At 35.5% G+C, this 20,330-nt stretch overlaps 1 protein-coding gene across 3 annotated transcripts in view; it reads left to right on the top strand.

Moving 5' to 3' along the window:
* Nucleotides 1-20,330, top strand: part of LOC138692289 (protein FAM13A) — a 461,772-nt gene that overhangs the window by 429,857 nt on the left and 11,585 nt on the right. For all 3 annotated transcript variants that reach the window (XM_069815475.1, XM_069815471.1, XM_069815472.1), the window contains 5 exons: nt 3,347-3,571; nt 11,593-11,785; nt 17,606-17,875; nt 18,026-18,175; nt 19,855-19,989. In XM_069815475.1, coding sequence (XP_069671576.1) covers nt 3,347-3,571; nt 11,593-11,785; nt 17,606-17,875; nt 18,026-18,175; nt 19,855-19,989 — 973 coding nt within the window. The remainder of the gene's footprint in view (nt 1-3,346; nt 3,572-11,592; nt 11,786-17,605; nt 17,876-18,025; nt 18,176-19,854; nt 19,990-20,330) is intronic.

Raw genomic sequence — 20,330 nt, 5'->3', positions numbered from 1 at the left:
CCCGGTTGGGACAAGTTACGTAGTTGAGGTTTCTTCCGGGGTTTTTCCTCAACCCATTATGAGCAAAAGCTGGGTAAATTTTGGTGCTGGACCCCGGACTCATTTCACCGGCATTATCATTTTCATTTTATTCAGACGCTAAATAACCTGAGATGTTGATACAGCGTCGTAAAATAACCAAATAATTATAAAAAATTATAGTTGCAATTATTTTAGAAGTAGTGCTGAACTGTTAACATTTCCTCATCTAATATCATACACATTTGTGCATTGAATAATACGTTACAGTAATTTTAATTCGATTAATTTGCGTTAAAATAATTTAACGTCATGGGGAAGGTTTACTTTTTGTACGTAGCATTTACATATTTCTCGTTATTACACAAAATTCCTTCGTAATAGTGACGTTTATAGAAATTAGCGTCGTCACTTTTTTCCTTCGGAGATCAAAAAGAATTCTATTTTTTTTTTCATGTAGACAGGAAATAATCAGGAAGTAATTTATAGCATACAATAACGAATTTGCAATCTTATTAGAAATTTATTATTTGTGTACTATTGCGTTACCATGTTAAGGTACAAATACACCGTGTTTCATAAAAATTTGAGGGGTTAAAAAACTTTATTGTGATTAAACTATCGAACTTATGTTAATGAAACCAGTCCAGAATGACCGAGGAACTCGAACAGTTTTTTTACACGTACAAATGTTCAATGTGTGTAGCATGGTTGACGTGTCACACATGCACACTATGGAATAGTTGTCACTCTCGCATCAACGTGGACCAGTCGATAGTGTCAACTACTGCAATAATACGCTGCCTTAGATCTTTTATATTACGCAGCATGGGACGAATACCTTGTCTTTGATGTAACTGCACAAAAAAAGTCACACGGTATCAGGTCTGGTGATCGTGGAGGCTACAGTGTTTTTGACATCCAGTTCTCTAGCTACGATCTCTGTCCTGCGCACAAAACATGTCCGCAAACGATCTCTGAGGTTAATGGGCGACCAGGTGATTTTCCTTTGCACGGAAAACCTGTTTCTTCTAATTATTTATTTATTTATTTATTTATTTAATACTTTACACTTGAGCTACATTAGGCATTGCAGCCCGAAAGAGCAGAAGCTTGTGCTCGGGCGCAGTTCAGATCAGTTATACAAAATATATCACAAAATTAAGAGAGTTAATAAATGGTGAAATAATACAGCCTGTAATAATAGGGTCTATATACAAATAGAAAATGCAAAAGTACATAAATATCAGAGTATCACTTTTTAACTCATTTAGCTTAAACAATTAAATAATTAATCTGATTTGTTTCTTAAATCTGTGTGTGTTCAGTGTACTTAGCTCAGGGTAAGCTCTTATTAATTCATTATATATTTTGGGTCCAAATCTTGTCTGTATCATGTTCACACATGTACGAGGAGTGGGGTGGGCGCCATGGTAACCAACGGTGTCAATCTTGTCTGTATCATGTTCAGACATGTACGGGGAGTGGGGTGGGCGCCATGGTAACCAACGGTATCAATCTTGTCTGTATCTTGTTCAGACATGTACGGGGAGTGGGGTGGGCGCCATGGTAACCAACGGTATCAATCTTGTCTGTATCATGTTCAGACATGTACGGGGAGTGGGGGTGGGCGCCATAGTAACCAACGGCGTCAACCTTGTCTGTATCATGTTCAGACATGTACGGGGAGTGGGGTGGGCGCCATGGTAACCAACGGTGTCAATCTTGTCTGTATCATGTTCAGACATGTACGGGGAGTGGAGGAGTGCCTGTTAAAAAATAAGCTCTGACCTGACACAACTTCATTATATTTGAAATTTATTTGTGGCCATATTTCAACAAAATGTGTTTGCGACTTTCCGTTTGTAGGAATAAGTTAGCCTGATTTTTATTCCTAGAATATGGCCAGTTCCTTTGACTAAGGTTCTGGCTGACATGTACATCTGTTATCAGGCAGTACATCTCACTTGACACTCTGTGTCAGAGGAAGAACAACCGTTTGATTGGTGTAATATGTTACTAGTCAGCGATGTGACCGTGAAACTAGCGGGCCCAGGTTGAAATTCTGATTGGGACAAGTTATCTGGTTGAGGTTTTTCCGGGGGGTCCCTCAACCCATTAAGAGCAAATGCTTGATAACTTTCGGTGCTGGACCCTGGACTCACTCCTCCAGCATTATCATCATATCAAGCAGAGGCTAAATAACCATAGCACTTGATAAAACATCGTAAAATAACGAACTTTAAAAAAATTAAGTTGTTCCCAAGAAAGTTAAAGAACGTGCTTTTAGGAGTAAAATGTCTTAGAAATTTTTAATTTGTTTTTAAAAATGGCTGAGATGTATCAAATGTAGTGAATTACTGCTTTCTGGCGTTCCCCCCTCCCCCCGCCCAAAATTTGAGACTCAATATTTTCCCAAAATCTGATCTCGAATTTAAGTTGTTGCATTAATGATATTTCTATATACAAAAAAGAAAATTATGCATCAATTAAAAAAATGAATTTTAAACTTCATTATTTCTGTCCCTTAATTTGGAAACAGTGAAATGAGACAGACCGCGTGGAAAACGATGGACACCTGGATTGTTACACATAAAATTTCGTCAAAAATTACATAGGCCTGTACTGTATATGTTAATTAATGCAAACATAAAGGGGAAACTATTTAATTAATGCAAACAACGGGAAACTATTGTAATTACAAAAAAGTACAATACGAATGTCCATACCTGTGGAGTAACGGTCAGCGCGTCTGGGCGAGAAACCAGGTGGCCCGGGTTCGAATCCCGGTCGGGGCAAGTTACCTGGTTGAGGTTTTTTCCGGGGTTTTCCCTCAACCTAATACGAGCAAATGTTGGGTAACTTTCGGTGCTGGACCCCGGACTCATTTCACCTTCATATCATTCAGACGCTAAATAACCTAGATGTTGATACATCATCGTAAAATAACCCAATAAAAAATTAATAAACAATGCGAATAATTGTTAAAGAACTTTATTTTCTGATACATACGGTATATATTTAGCATTACACTATCCATCCATTCCAAAGCAATCAACATTTGAAAGTATCTTGGCACTGGTTCTTACACTTAAATCTTTTATTTGCGTCTAATGTATCTTTTTTCTCGAACGACTCTTCCGTATTTACATTAAAAAAGAGACAGTTCAGTGGCAAGAATTTTAACCACCAAGGATGATTCCTTTCTCCAGGGGAAAAGTAGTCCTAAACCGTCATTGCACAATGAAGAACAATCTGCTGTTGAAAGTGTTGTTAAATAAAACAGATAATGGCGAATTCATCAACGATTGTTACTTTGTAATTTCAGGTTGGTTGATCAAGCAATCCAGGCTGCGGTAGGAGAAGGCAGTCTACATCTGTTTGCTGATGCCAGCATCCACCCTGCTCCTCACAAGCCGCCGGTAGAGTCTGGAGGGCCAATTGAAGTTGTGACAACACCTGCCAGCAGCCACAAACAGCAGCATCAGCACCGAAAGAGGAAGGAGCGGCATGAAAGCTTCAGCTCTCAGAGCCAGGAGAGAAAAGTTATAAGGTAAGATTTCTAGCAAATTCTGGCAACCTAACGCAAATGCTTCCAGCTTGGACTAGGCATAGTTTCAGAGACTAATTCCAGGCAGCAGCGCAATCAGACAACAATCGTTTCTCTTTCCTGCAACAACTGCCTTCGTGTGATCAAGAAAACTGTGTCGTCACCCTCTCACAGTCGATTGAAATTGAATTATGAATTTAATTAATGATGCATACAATTTTCTGTTAGTTTCTAAGGGTGCTATTCATAGACATTTCGCTAGCCCCGCTACGAGCGTGCTAAACTAGCCCCGACTTTGCCAGAGGAGAGACAAATTTTATTATTCATATCGCTAACATTGGTTTATGAATATGAACAACGTTAGTTCCGCTGATCATCCACCGGAAACCCGCGCTAAAAATGTCTATGAATACGGCCCAAAAAGATTGTTTCAATAATAATTTTTTAAAATGTTATTTCATTATTTTTTTAAGTTTTTTTAAGAAGCGAAATATGAACGAAATTGCTCGCTTTTTTTACGAAATATTCACATAAATCATTTCATTTTATTCACCGAAATCGGAGTAAAATAATCATCATATAATCACACCCCTACTTATATGGTTATAATTTAATTAATTATATGACATTTTGTACTGGTGATTTAGACATTCAAGTCTCTTAGGCAAAACTTTTAAGTGATTTTGTTGGCGTGTGTTCTGATCGGTTGTCAATCCCGTATAGTTTCTGCTCTGCTTTTCACGTTTTACTTCTTTTCAAAATATCCCCGATTTCGATTTAGAAACGAACACACAGTAAGATACAATGCAACAGTGGTGGATTTTAGGCGACTAGCGTAAGCTGAAAGCTGTGATATGCCTTATACAATCCGTCACTCAACAATGCTTGCCTTCCTGTGTGCTCATATCGGTCCGAAACATAACTGTCTATGCTGAGGAATGTGAAGTGAAGAGTCGAAGGGTAGTCTGCAGTAACTCGATTGAGTCATTAACGCCCAGGCCTGTTTAACACTGTTTCGATTCAAATTTGTAAAATATATTTTGATTGTGCCACACAGGTACTGATTTTTTGTAGGCCTACCTACGTCTTCCTCTAATCTATAAGTTATGTGATATTCAGTAGTGAAGTTGTTCAGTAATTGTGGCCTCGATAACTATTTTCGCCCGCATGTGATCAGTGCCTCTAAATGTAATTACTCTCGTCTTCTTTCTACCAATTCAGAGGTAACTGCTACTCTCTAAACACATTACATTGTGAGGAAGTTTATACCGTAACAATAGAATGAGATGTTAGATGGAGTCGCGATAGCTCGCACAAAACGAAGTGAACCGTAAGTAATGTCATTAATTTCAGGGGATTATTCTTTGAGATATTTTGAACAAAAAGGTTTAATACAATTTTGCTTGCTTTTCCTTCTTTTTCGAGAAAACATTTGTTTTATATGAAGCATTTTATAGTATGTTCTTAATATGCTCAATCCATTTAAAAGAGCAGTATTATGATAATACATGATTGAAAGCATTTTAGATTTGTCCTTTAAATATACATAAATTTGACCCAAACGAGCGTAACATTTTAAAATTTCTTTTCAGAACGAAAAGTTACATTTGTTCAGATCAAATTTCTGCACATTTAAAGGACAAAAACTAAAATTCTTTTAATCATTTATTATCATAATACAGTGCTCTCTTATATTGACTGAGCATATTGGGAATTAAATCAATGGCTTTCCCAAAACACGCTATGATACAATATGTTGCATATAAAACATCTCGAAAAGGAAGCAGAATCGAGCAAAATTGTATGAAACTTTTTTTGTTTGAAATATCTCAAAGAATAACCCCCTGAAATGAATGATATTACTTACGGTTTATTCTGTATGAGGACGACTGCTAAATTTCCGACATTTATTTTGTTTCCTGTTTTAATTTATCACTCATTCTTGTATTCATAAAAATCACACGAACTACTTGGCGCTATAGTCCTCGAAGAGCCTTGGCCTCCCCGTTTTTGAAATAGCATATGGTTTATATTTTTGGCGTTTCGAAGTACGTTAATGTCCCACATGTTTACAACAACGTAAATAGTTATGACATTCATTGTTAATTTGAAGAACGAGATTATATAAACCAGTGCAATGTTAGTTAAATAGTCAGTCGTAGGTTTTTATGGTTTTATTGCAACTGAGTAATAGCCATTTTAAATTGTAAATACAGCATGCGTGTTTGTGGCAGCAAAATAACGAATGCGACGATTGAGAAATTGCTGTAAAGGCGGATGAACCACTTAATTTGTCGACAGAGTAGGTGGAAAGACAACGGGAAACCAGAATTTCCAAGAAAATGCAGTTTTTGGAATCATTCATTTCGAGTAGCCTATTGCTGTTTGTAGATAATGCACAGTATAGAAATACAGACTGTCCCAAATTGATGTATACACATTTTGAAACACTATTTCTCAGCAACGAGATGAGACAGAAATACAGTTTTTGCTGTTTCATATTCCTTAAGCACGTACATGTTCAAAATGGCCCTCTTCCGCCACAGTAAACGCCCAACAACGACGTACAACAGAGCGACATACCAACTGGATTGTTGCTAATGGAATATCATTATAGGCATGTTTAATCTGAACTCTCAGTTCCTCCAGTGTTTGTGGTTTTTCGACGTACACTGTGTCCTTTAGAGCTCTCCGTAAGTAGAAGTCTGGAGGGGTTAAATCCGAAAGATTGAGGCGGGAACTCCGCAGCACTTCCTTTTCGTCCTATCCATCTCTGATTGAGTGTGCTATCGAGAAAATTCCTCACATTGACATTAAAGTGAAAAGTAAAAGCCATTTGTGCGAGATCGTGCGTATTTGCTTGTTTTCCGCACAAAACCAATACGCGGTAAGTGTGAAATACCACATTCAGTATTCCCAACGTAACACACATAACAATTTCCCTCTTCTTACCGCTTAAGAGAGATATTATTCATTTTACTGCTTTAGGCTTTTAACATATTATTTTTAGAGACGTTTAACATAGTAATAATTATAAATTGGAAACTTACCACTGCAATTTCACCTAAATTGCACTGTTAATTATTGTTTTTAAATATTTGCAAAACTTAAGTAAACTCTACTACTCCACTAAAGTTATTGCATTCGTGATGCAAGTAACATTAAGGAAGCCGTGAAAAAATCAACAAGATTCCAGATGCCAATGTTATTACTGCAATATGTTATATAAATAATATTGTTAAAATATTAAAATGAAAAATAAATCATTACATAACCTTACCGTTTGTTTTAAGTTCGCATTTATAGACTGGAAGAGGGGGGGAGACAGACGTATATCACGGCCTGCTGGAGTATAGTAAACACAGAAAACATTTTATAGCAACTATGTTGAAGAGAGATATTTTTGTTTTCCAAAATTGCCGTCATTGAACAGAAACCAAGATGGAGATTTCATTGCAACTAATTAGAAATTCCTCTTTCAGGTATGTAATAAACGATCTTCGCACAAAATAATGTACGATACATGAACGGTATGTTTGTTTTCATGTTCTCGGAAATTAAAAAAGCTCAACTAGGCCTACGTTTCGCTTTTTCAATCTTTTCCTCGAACATGAAAACATCAACATACCGCTCTTGTAACGCATATTACTATTTCAACCCATGTACTAATATATAGGCATACAGACGTACACTGGACTGCAAAAGAAATGCCGAGTCGAAGTCGCTATCGATTTGAAATATCGTTTTACGAGGACTTCGCTTAGAAAACAATAGAAATAGAAATTACAAACACATCTGAACTGGCCTGAATTTTCTAAAGAGTTTTTATTCCGTGCAAAGGACAAATGTGTAGTTAAATGTTTCAATTAGTTTCAGTTTTAAATTCTGTATCTACACTTGTAACAAAATTTTATATTTATAATAAAATCGATACTTATATTTTTGTTAATACAATATGAAATTTAACTGGTCGTATATATCGATTGTAACAATGACAGCATCCTTGAATAATAGGGAAGGCTGTGGAATACCATATAAACTGCAGTTTCACTATTTTCGTGTAGTATTCTTATTAATGTTGTAAAATAAAAGTATATGAATAATTTAAAATCAATTCATATTAAATAATAACGTGAACATGTTATAAAAGTCTTATTTACATGTTTTCAGGAAAATAGCTTTCCAGCTCGCCATGTTTGCTAAATTCCTCGAAAAACGATATAATTTCGTAACGACATTTTTTTTTTCTTTTTGCAGCCCAATGTATAGAGATATGCCTATAGAGAGAAATAAAGAACTGTGTAGAAAGTACGGAGTCATGCATGTGTGTGTAACTGTGTAAGTGCGAAAGATTCAGGAAATCATGTAAAAGTCGAAGTCTGTAGAATAGTGTGAGAAAACCGAAGATTTCGTCTGAGTGAACACATGTTGGTACATCATAGGATTATGAAAACGAAACTCGGGAAGTAGACAGTAGACATATTCAGTAGGATAGATATTGATGTATGGGGTTATTTTGAAATCAGGACAGTCTTGAAATAGCTGAAACTTTACTAAAATAGAATTTAGACAGAAATATACCACTATGATATTCACAAACGAATGGAGTTTATTTATGTGCAAAGCGACTTATATAAAATTTAAGCATGACTGACATTTTGTTTTTGGTCATTAATAAATCTCTCTCTTCCCGACTCTGTATAGCTTTCAGAGAAAATTCTGCAAATATTTTGTAGGCCTATTTCTCCAGTATCTGATCACTTCAGTTCTTCTATATAAAAAAGGTAGCGAATAAATATTTTTAATAACCTTATAGCCAGTTTTAGCTATGCCACAGGAAGGTCGTCATACTGTTGATTAACTTCTCTGCAGCTCTCACAACTGATTTTTTATACAAAATTCAATGTTATTATTTGACATTTTCACCAATTTTCTGACTCTCTGAAACCAGTATTTGCAACATATTCTACGAATTGTAGCCTGTTGTAATGTTAATCTGCCACAGAACCGATCTTTTCGAGTTAAAAAAAAACAAAACAAAAAACTTTTGAGATAAAAACAGATCACAGGGACCAAACCTCAATGCATTTATAGTTTTGAAGTTTTTGTAGAAAAAATTTCTTTTTCATTCATGGCAACACTGAACAGAGCAACGTGAAAATCGTTATTTCCCGGAATACAGTAACTTATACAAGAATAGTTTTGATTCGTTACCGTACATTTCTAAATAAACGTTACTTGAGCAACCAAACTAAACAATAAATTGAAAACAGCTATTGTGATGTTATAACCATTTTTCGTAAATGAGATAGTAATTTTACTTTTAAGTAATGTTATTTTAATGAAGTTCCAGCGATTTCATCCTCTCCTACTTTTGAATAAATAGAGCATCTAGCTATAAACTGGAAAGTCCTGGGTTCAGTCCCTGGTGGTGTCGGTATGTTTTTATCGTTACCAAAACTTCCAGAACGACCCGAAGTTCACTCAACCTTCTATGAAATTGAGTACGAGTACGTACCGGGTCTTTCCGTGGAGTTAAAAAGGCTCTCGGATCCTGATGCCGATCACACCACCTCATTCTAGTGCCGAGGCCAAGAAAGCATGGAGCTCTACTTCCATATCCCCACGCGCCTTCATAATGTATATAGGGAGATCCCTTTACCAGGGAACCTCAAAACAGCAGAACTTGTAAGGCAGGCAGACAAGAAGGAACAATGGAACTTTGCGGTGTACAGTGTGTCTGTAAATTAGACCGACAAACCTTTTTCAAAACGCTTTTTGTTAGGGAACAAATGGGCTGCGAAGTTTCGTTTCAGTGCAACAACTTTTTATGTCATTAATTGGGCTATCTTACACGACGAGATTGAGGTAATAAATTATTTGAAAATTAGTTAATGATTTTAATAAACAAATCATTAATGTTTCAGGTATTTATTTGACCCAAAATTACAGAAAGACACAAATAAAACAAAACGAAAAACACTTACTGCAGTGTTAAATTATCAGTCTGATCACAATAGACTGCTGCCCACTTGTTCCTCAACAGAAAGAGTTTTAGAAAACTTTATCTCTCCGATCCCAAAGTTTGTCGGTCTAATTTAGAGCCAACCTGTAGATCCATGCGGATTTAGTGCAGAAGTACAAAATCGGAAGTGGCAGTGACAGCCCATTCGTGATTATGTTACTCTTTTTTATTTTCTAAGCACTGACAATGGGCAATGTCCTCCAGTCTGTCTTACTAGGAAGCGAAAGGACTTCACCTTCTAGCAGAATTGCTTGTATTTATGCAATTGTGTTTCTGCCAAGATGCAATATTGCAAGAGTACTAATTTATTCTACTATAGTCGTTTGAGATGGCGAAAGGGTTATTCTTATGTGATTTAATCTGAGTTTTCATCGTCTTCGAACTTTGTCTCTTTTTTCCTGGCTTCGTATCCTGTGAGAGTTGCGTCACACGTAAACCTATAGGCTAGTCATCACCGCTAGATTAAAAATGGTTACGGTAATTTTATTTTGGTCACGTTAAGTATATCAGTTTGCATTGTATGATGTGCATATATTATGACTCTTAAGGAAGGTAAAAGTATTATTATTATTATTATTATTATTATTATTATTAAGTTATTATATTCACATGAAGAGGAGTATTATTTTCACAGAATTGTACCTTATTATTATTATTATTATTATTATTATTATTATTATTAAGTTATTATATTCACATGAAGAGGAGTATTATTTTCACAGAATTGTACCTTATTATTATTATTATTATTATTATTATTATTATTATTATTAAGTTATATTCACATGAAGAGGAGTATTATTTTCACAGAATTGTACCTTATTATTATTATTATTATTATTATATTATTATTATTATTATTAAGTTATTGTTATATTCACATGAAGAGGAGTATTATTTTCACAGAATTGTACCTTATTATTATTATTATTATGTTCACATGAAGAGGAGTATTATTTTCACAGACTTGTACCTTGTTGAGGTCACTGAACATACAGTTACAGTGAGAATTTGTTTGCATATTTACAAATTTACGGTAGCCATTTTTGTATTAGGCCTATGTGCTTAGTTCTCCACGGCGCTGTATTTTTCTTCAATTCTGTTACGTTATATTTCCAGGAAATATCTTTCAGATAGTACTGTTGTGAATGTGGTACATTTCCTAGTTGAGTCAGTAATCTATTAATTGTGTGATTTTTGCTTCTAATTCGTTGGAGTTTATTCAAGTTTTTATATTGTATTTCAAAATTGGTCAGCCTCCTTTAATAACGTTTCTGTTTGATGGTAATGCGAAATATGTAATTAAGCATAACTTATTCCACTGCTGTCCCTTAGTTATCATTGTGTCAGGTTTATTGAATGACAATAATACCGATAAGTTATAAGTTGATTCTAATAAGTATTGTTGTTGTTATCGCCGCGGCCTCATGCTACAGATGCCGGCATCATACAATAACGTGCGGTGTGCTTTTAAAACATAATTTTGCCGACCGATTGTTGCTCTGTAGGTTTCACTCTGAGCGTCACGTTGTCACGTCTACTTCCTCGATAAGAATAAGCACTGTTTGTTATATTGTTAAATGACTATTATTATTATTATTATTATTATTATTATTATTACTATAATCACCATTTGTAATTTTATTCTATTTTTAATTAATGCATTATTATTACATTATTATTATTATTATGACTATAATCACAATTTGTAATCTTATTCTATTTTTAATTATTACATTGTTATTATTATTATTATTATTATTATTATTATTATTATTATTATTATTATTATAACTATAATCACCATTTGTAATTTTGTTCTATTTTTAATTAATGCATTATTATTACATTATTATTATTATTATTATTACATTATTATTATTATTATTATTATTATTATTATCATTATTATTATGCCATTTTTGGTCAAAATCTATGTATTCGGATCCTTTATGTCGTAATACAAGTTAAATACAATAATTATTGTTTATATTTTTAGATCAAATTCTGAAGAGAGGCCTCTGGAAGAAGGAAGTGTAAACACTAAAGACAGCATTCGCCGCGTCAGTAGCCACGAAGATTTCTCTCTTGTCAAGGGAAGCACCAAGAATAACAACAACAACATCAACAAGAGCAACAGCGGGAAGAATTTCCTCACAGAACTAATAGATCCCGGAATGGGGCATGGTGTGGTAAGTATTCATCCATAGTTTTGTATTCTCGCAAGCACGACATCTTATTTTAGCACCTCTCCTCCCCCCAGATTAAAATTATGGTTGGCCCACTGAACAGATATTAATATGAGATTTATCTTGGTCCATCAACTAAAATAGCATTGTTCTCATTGTGTCAGCCAGTAATTTATTACAGTATAGTAAATATAGTCAGCCTTACATACCTTTTAACATATTCCAGGCAGAAAACAATAATCTGCAGTCCACGCCTGTGGAGTAACAGTCAGCGCGTCTGGCCGCGAAACCAGGTGGCCGGGTTCGAATCCCGGTCGGGACAAGTTACCTGGTTGAGGTTTTTTCCGGGGTTTTCCCTCAACCCAATACGAGCAAATGCTGGGTAACTTTCGGTGTTGGACCCCGGACTCATTTCACCGGCATTATCACCTTCATATCATTCAGACGCTAAATAACCTAGATGTTGATACAGCGTCGTAAAATAACCCAATAAAATTAAAAAAAAAAAAATAAAAATTTTCTGCAACGTGAGGGCCATACTTTTGTGACGACTGGATTTCCTCTAAAACTTGTGATCTTTTCTTTAGAAAATGTAGAACAGCATGCAAGAAATATCCTTAAAATGGCATTTTGCAATCAATGTAGCCTTTACTGTTTTAAAAGAAAGCTGATTTCTCCCAAGAGAGCTGATTAAGGAAAACACCCTTTCTCAGGGCGCGTTGTTACCAGGGATAATGTTCCTAAAATTGTCATCACTTCGAATGTTTTACTCCACCTCTCAATAGTTTTAACACTACTGGAACTAATTTTAGAACAAATCGTGGGATTTATAAAAACATTAAAGAAATATTTTATGAAAAGAAAATTGCAAAAAGGGACTATATTTAAAAGAAACGGTTAGCCTCCTGTTCGCATGTTTCTCGGGACACGAGACAAAAGGCTGAAAAGAGGGACAATGCGTTAAAAAACGGTATTATCGCCGCGCTGTCATGGTTAACATTCGGTAGGTCTTTGAGCGGCCTCTTGCATAACATTCGGCAGGTCTTTGAAATTTAATTGCATTATTGTTTTCAATTTCTTATGTCGCCGCTCCAATCACTCGCCTCAATTTCAATATTGCAACCAATAAGCAGCTTCCATTAATAAATGACACCTACTTGTCTAATCCACGTGGACTAAGACTAGCTCATCATTTTACTAGCTATCTCAAATCTCAAATTAATTATAGTTGATTGAATTAAATTAGCTCATAAATTAAGTTACTACTTTACCTTATAGGTTTATCTAAATTTAAATAAATATGTAGTCTACTAGTCGTTAAAACTTAACTGAAGAATATTGCTGGAGAACCTTTTAAGTGTAGTGTAAATATTCGTAATTTAAATATGTATTGTATTGATTAAGGCTGATTGAGTGGAAGAGAAGGCCTTATGGCCTTAACTCTGCCAGCGAAAATAAAACATTATTATTATTATTATTATTATTATTATTATTATTATTATTATTATTATCCGAGACGTAGATGGGAGGATAATATTAAAATGGATTTGAGGGAGGTGGGGTATGATGATAGAGACTGGATTAATCTTGCTCAGGATAGGGACCGATGGCGGGCTTATGTGAGGGCGCAATGAACCTTCGGGTTCCTTAAAAGCCATTTGTATTATTATTATTATAAAACCATGTTACAATGCCTTGTGCTGAGGACGAACATTAAAGTATGTGATTAAAAGTTATTATTAAAGAGTTATTATTAAGAGTTAAGCATGTCAACGTACTCGTATATAAAATAATAATAATAATAATAATAATAATAGTCATTTAACAATATAACAAACTAGTGCTTATTCTTATCGAGGAAGTAGACGTGACAACGTGACGCTTAGAGTGAAACCTACAGAGCAACAATCGGTCGGCAAAATTATGTTTTAAAAGCACACCGCACGTTATTGTATGATGCCGGCATGTTAACCATGAGAGCGCGGCGATAATACGTCTGGTCATCCTATATTGATATAATGCAATTATTTGTGCGATATTTTATACAGAGTTTCAGTGTAAAAACTTACTGTTGATATGTTGTTAGTTCCTGTAACTTAATAGGTCTAAGTGCGATTGTTCTTCGGTAATTTCCCGCGAAATGTATAAATTTAGTCTTCATCGCATTACCAAATTATCTCGTCGTCGTCGTCATCTTCCTAACAAGTATTTAGGCCAAGTGGCCTGTTACGGTCTCAAACTAGAATTTTCAGTCCATCTCTTCTTGGGACGACCTAGAGATCTTTTGCCATACGGATGGTAATGAAACAGTGCTTTTGGAATTCTGCATCGATTCATTCGTTCGAGATGACCCTTCCACTGAAGTTGATATTTGCTGATGAACTGCATAATGGGTTCTATTTGAAATTGCATTATGTCCTCATTTTTTTTATGATCCCAGCGTGTATATCCAGCTGTTGCTCTCATAAACCTCATCTCACTACCAAATTATCTAACTTTAAATTTATCATATCAAATTATCTTAATTTTTTTTAAGTATCGTACATCGTATCGAGATCCAAATTATTGCGTCCTCACATAACTATCGTGTGGCAACACTGTTTTTACCCATATATCCGCGGTCTAATTATGATAGGAGTCTTAATTAAATGAGCCGTTCAGAACAGAAGTGGTGTAAGTTAGAAATGGGTAATGAGGATTAAAGTTAACATTCTGTAAAATACAGCGCAAAGTAGCAATTAATATTCAATTTATTTAAACTATTATTAGTCAGTGGATACCACGAAGGACATACTGGGTGTTCAGTTCAAAATGTGTCTTGGCTCGCTGTATGCCGTCATGTGGCTAACTGATGAGCCTAGAGAATTCCCTCTTCCTACACTTCCGCAGCTCAGGTGTATAATCTAAGAGGCAGAGAAGTTGGCTAGCAAGTACGGCGTTCATTCTGAAGAGTACGTGCCGATACGTACGGTAACGCCGGTAGTGGCAGGAATGTGAACTGTTTGGAAATACGTACTGTCGGGATATGGGGAGAGGGTTAAGACGATTACTTACGTATTTGTTGACATTAACTTCGACTGTCAACATGGACACGGAGCATTTGATTTGTGTTGTGGAATGTTACCGTACGCAACCGATGATAACAAATACCCTGCATGCGACTTGCCGGCGCAAAACACAGTTCGAAAGAGGTTATGGTAGCACACAGACCGTACAGACCGCCATCTGTTGCTACGACGTTCAAGTTACACCGTACACGTTCTCAAGTTCAGATTGAAGAACGCCTTAAATAATATGCAACTTCTCTAACATATAAGCTGAAACTCGCTTCAAATCGGTGACCCAACAACAGTGACGTCATGACACACTTTGAAATGAACACCCAGTATTAACTGCTACTTTGCGCTGTATTTTATAACATTTCTATTTTAAACCTCATTACCAGGGAAAGGATTTATATGTAAATACATATTTACTTATAAAGCTAATATAATTTATATTTTGCATTATCTTTATGTTTCACAATGTATAGGGTTGAAAAATCCTACTTTTATTTTCCATATTTTTCCATATTTTAGAGTTTAGTACATATTTTCGTTAATTTCCATATATTTTCCATATTTCATATAAAACAGTCCATATTATATTAGGTTTAACAATAAAACAAAACAAAATTCCATTAACTTTTAAAAATACATTTCAACAATAGAGATTTAAACACATGTTCAGTAATCCCTTTAACATCAGAGTTATTTGAAAATTAGCAGTCCTATCAACAATGGGAAAGTAAGTTACAAAACTGTATTAATTTAATTTAAAATTTTTAACAGACTTCAGTTGTGCAGCTCAACAGTTAAATGCCAGTCAGAGTACACATAGGTTCAGTTTTGTAAATCATACTATAAAGACGGTAAATATGCCAAAAGTACGTCATTCAGTCAATTTAAAATCAAAACTAACAAGTTACATGTCAGAATTTAAAGAAGATGGTTTATCAACTGACAATAAAATATTATTTTGTAATTTGTGTCAGTGTGCAGTATCATCTACACAAAAGTTCCTGGTGCAACAACACATTACAACTAGTAAACATCAGGCCAACAAACAACTAAATTCCAAGCAGAGACAATTGTTTTTAACACAACCAACAACATCGAATGTAAGATCTGAGTTTAACATCGACCTGTGCCGTTCTCTCATCTCTGCTGATATTCCTCTCTACAAACTAAAGAATAAGGTCTTCAGGGAATTCCTTGAAAAATATACTCAACATACAATCCCGGATGAGTCAACACTTAGGAAGACGTATGCTCCATCCATCTACGATGAGACAATACAGAAGATAAGAGATGAAATTAAAGATAGTTCAATTTGGGTTTCCATTGATGAGACTCCCGACAAAGAAGGTAGACTTGTTGGTAATGTAGTTATCGGTTTGTTAAGTGAACAATATTCTGAACGAATTCTTTTACATTGTGATGTTCTAGAAAAGTGCAATAACAAAACTATAGTTAAACTGTTCAACGAAGCTATGGGTATCCTGTGGCCAAAGGGTATTATGTACGATAATGTGTTATTCTTTATTAGCGATGCTGCCCCTTATATAGTCAAAGCTGGACAAGCATTATCTGTTGTATATCCTAAATTGACTCATTTTACTTGTGTGGCGCATGCATTTCATCGTGTGGCAGAAGTGGTCAGAGACAATTTCCCTAAAGTAGATTTGTTGATTTCATCAGTGAAAAAAGTATTTCTCAAAGCTCCCAGTAGAGTTAACGTGTTGAAAGAAATGTACCCTGAAATTCCATTGCCACCAAAGCCAATTTTAACTAGATGGGGTACATGGCTAGAAGCAGTTGAATATTATGCCGAACATATAGACTCTATTAACAATGTTCTCCTTGCATTGGACTCTGAAGATGCAGTCTCAATTGATACTGCGAAAACAGTTACCTGTGACATAAGTGTGAAGAATGACTTAGCTCACATTCAGCATACATTTTCATGCATCATAAAAACGCTCAAAAGTCTCCAAAATAGGCACCTTTCACTATCTGAAAGTTTTGAAATTATAAATAGTACTGTGGAACAACTGAATCGTGGTAGAGGTAAAGTTGCAGATGCAGTAAGAGCTAAGGTGGACACTGTACTATCAAAAAACCCTGGATATGAAGAACTACAAAAGGTTGTTGCTGTGATGAGTGGTGAATCAACAGTGAAGATTAACTTGGACTTATCCCCAGCAGACATTGTGAAATTGAATTATGTACCAGTTACTTCTTGTGACGTCGAACGCTCTTTTAGTCAGTATAAATCTATCCTCAGAGACAATAGAAGAAGATTCACTTTTCAGCACTTGAAAGAAATGTTTGTAACCTATTGTTATGGTAACAGACAATAAAAATTGTGTTTTGTTGAAACTACATTGGAAGATAAGGTACGTCCATTATATTTTTTGTTTAGTTTGATTAAAATGTACCAATATTTAACGTACATAGTCATTTTTTTATAATTTTAAGTCCATATTTAATTCCATATTTTGGTAAAAATCCATATTTAATTCCATATTTTGGTAAAAATAACTACATATATATTTACATATTTCATATATTTTTAGTCCATATAAATCCGTTCCCTGCTCATTACGCAATCTTGACTTACACCACTTCTGCTCTGAATGGCTCAAATGATAATGGCTCATAAACTAAAACGGCATTGTGGTCAGTAAAACAAACTTTATTTTATCATTACAGGAATTAAAATATGCGATATTGACATACTGCAATACTAATTATAATATGTGCATTGTTGTTATTATTACAGAGATTCGGTGGTTTGCCGCTCCACGAGCGCAACTCTGCTTCTATTTCTACATCCAAATCAGCAGCTGCGCCCAACAATGACAGCGATTCCTCAGCTGTGGTGGTTGCCGAGATGTTCGACGACAATGAGCACGAGAGGAGGAGGAGCTGCGAGAGATTTGCGCGCGCTGTTGCACCACGGGGGCGCAGGAATATGGCCAGAAGACGAAGGATCGTTCACAAGAGTTCCAAAACATCACCCGAGGACATGGACGGAGGAGGCTCGTCCAAGGTAAGGATGCAAACAGTTTTGGTTATTGTGAACCGGTACTTAAATAATATGGTACAGAATGACTGAAAACCTCTTCAGTATTGCTGTAATGTATGATATTGTTCGGTTCTACATTTTGATAAGATGACAATTTTGGAATTTGACTTGCAGGAAAACGAGGACCAAGAAGGAAATGCTGCCATCTCTAGAATTTCACAACAGCCTATTTCAATGACTGGCAGCGCATCTGACGACGATTCCAGCCAGGAAGCGAGTTCGAACTCTAGCTCGGCGCATTCGTTTTTGCAGCTACATCCACAGGTGAGTTTGTTTACATGTTAATGAACAGTTTGAAATGGAAATTTATTTTCGTGGTTGTCTCTTATTAAGAAAGTAATTACAGATACATAATTTTAATCTAATTTAATTCTTGCCTATTATTATTTCGGGTTCGAATCTCTGCAATGAAGTGAACAAGGATGGCTTAGAAGCATGTTTAGTCAGTCTAATCAATTAAGTCACTGTAGTGATGGCTAGGCCTTGGATGTTTAGGCACTAAACCGTGTATTTTAGGTGCCAAAAATAGGCACTTATAAGACAAAATAGGCAGTTATGGTAACAAAATGGCCACTGAAGAATCAAAATAAGCATTGAATAAATCTTTTAAGTCACTGAAAAAACACTGAACTTCAAATATTAACACGACAATGAGATAATGAACTTCTCTTTTTGTTTAATGCTTTCATTCCTGTTCGTTCTGTCTACTATAATTGGCATGGCAGTGAATTACAAGATCATTTGTAAATGAGTGGGGTCTAATCTATGCATCTTGCTGCTTAAAACCGTTTTACATACAGAAAAAGGGTCGACGTAGTTGGTGAGTTGGTATAGCACTGGCCTTCTATGCCCAAGTTTGCGTGTTCGATCCCGGGCCAGGTCGATGGCATTTAAATGTGCTTAAATGCGACAGGCTCATGTCAGTAGATTTACTGGCATGTAAAAGAACTCCTGCAGGACAAAATTCCGGCACGTCCGGCGACGCTGATAAAACCTCTGCAGTTGCGAGCGTCGTTAAATAAAACAACATTTTACAGAAAAAGGAAGTTCGATATCCACTGATACCACAGGTGCATTTGAACTTTGAAATATTGCACAGTTTCACATCAAATTGCAAAATTTCACATCATATTTAGCACAAAATGACAAAGCAAGGAAAAATAAATAAGAATTTTAATATACAGTAGAAAAATCTCTAAAATTGGCATTTTAGACATAATAGTGCAGAAATGGCAGTAACGGTCAAATAGGCATTTTAGGCACTATAAAACTTAGCCAAATTGACCCCATACATGGGGCATATAAATATTTTTTTAAACGTTTTGTTTTTAGGCCCAGGAAAGAAACAGGCATTTGCCTGAACATCCGAAGTCTAGTGATAGCATACTCATTTGAAATTGTATTATTCCGACAATGGAATTATAAGATAGTAGTAATAATAATTACAATATCATCATCATGATGTGATAGAAAAAACACCAACATATTCAGGAGGCAGCACAGCTTTTAGGAAGAGATAGCAAAACCATGGATTAATCTAACAAAGGAACTATTAATAACCTGGTATTGAAACCATCCTTCAAACTGCGAGTAAGAGTAACTAATTCTCATGTGGAGATGTAACTATGAACATAATTCTAGGGGAGGTTCCGACATGAGTTCATTAACATTTCCCTTGTAAGGAGAAAAACTCAGGAACCAGATGGAAATTTTCAGGTGCTTTGACAACAGGGAGAATTTGAATTTGTGTATTTCTGATGACATTGACGTCTGTTGTAGTTTATTGAGCAAAATAAGTAAACTTAAAATAAGAATTTGTTCATTTTAACCAGTCGTATTCATCTACATGAACCCAAACGTTGGTTAAAAAAGTCGTTTGTATTTGCTATGATGCAGCTTGGTTGGTACTTGTTGGTTACAGCTTGTGTTTGTTATTGTTTCAGGAAAGGGATCGATCCCCATCTCCATCTCCCAGTCCTTCCACGCCTCCCTTGGATCTCAGCACATTACATCAGCAGGTGGATTGCAGTGAACCACTCACAAGTCTCGGGAACTGGAGCTTCGCTCATCGACAGCCAGTATGTAACATATTGGTATTAAAAATAGTACATACATAAAACATGTGGTGTGTTGGTGCTATTACAGTAAAGAGAGAGTATCACTGGAATACAATGGGAGAAAGAGGAGCAGGAGTTTAATTAAACATCACGATCATCATCACCACCATCGTCAACATTGCCCTCGACTTATTTCAGAAGAAATTCTCGCAACTTAACATTGGACATACAAATGGCGAGACTCAATGTTGGATGATGTCAGCACGACTTCAACAAAACCGTATATAATAGTAACAGTGTACAAATATACATGCCTTAAGTTGGGGTTTGAACACACGATGGTAGCCTTCTTCTGCAGCGTC

The sequence above is a fragment of the Periplaneta americana genome, chromosome 16 (genome assembly GCF_040183065.1).
Source record: "Periplaneta americana isolate PAMFEO1 chromosome 16, P.americana_PAMFEO1_priV1, whole genome shotgun sequence".
Lineage (NCBI taxonomy): Eukaryota > Metazoa > Arthropoda > Insecta > Blattodea > Blattidae > Periplaneta > Periplaneta americana.
This window is presented reverse-complemented; position numbering and strand designations above follow the sequence as displayed.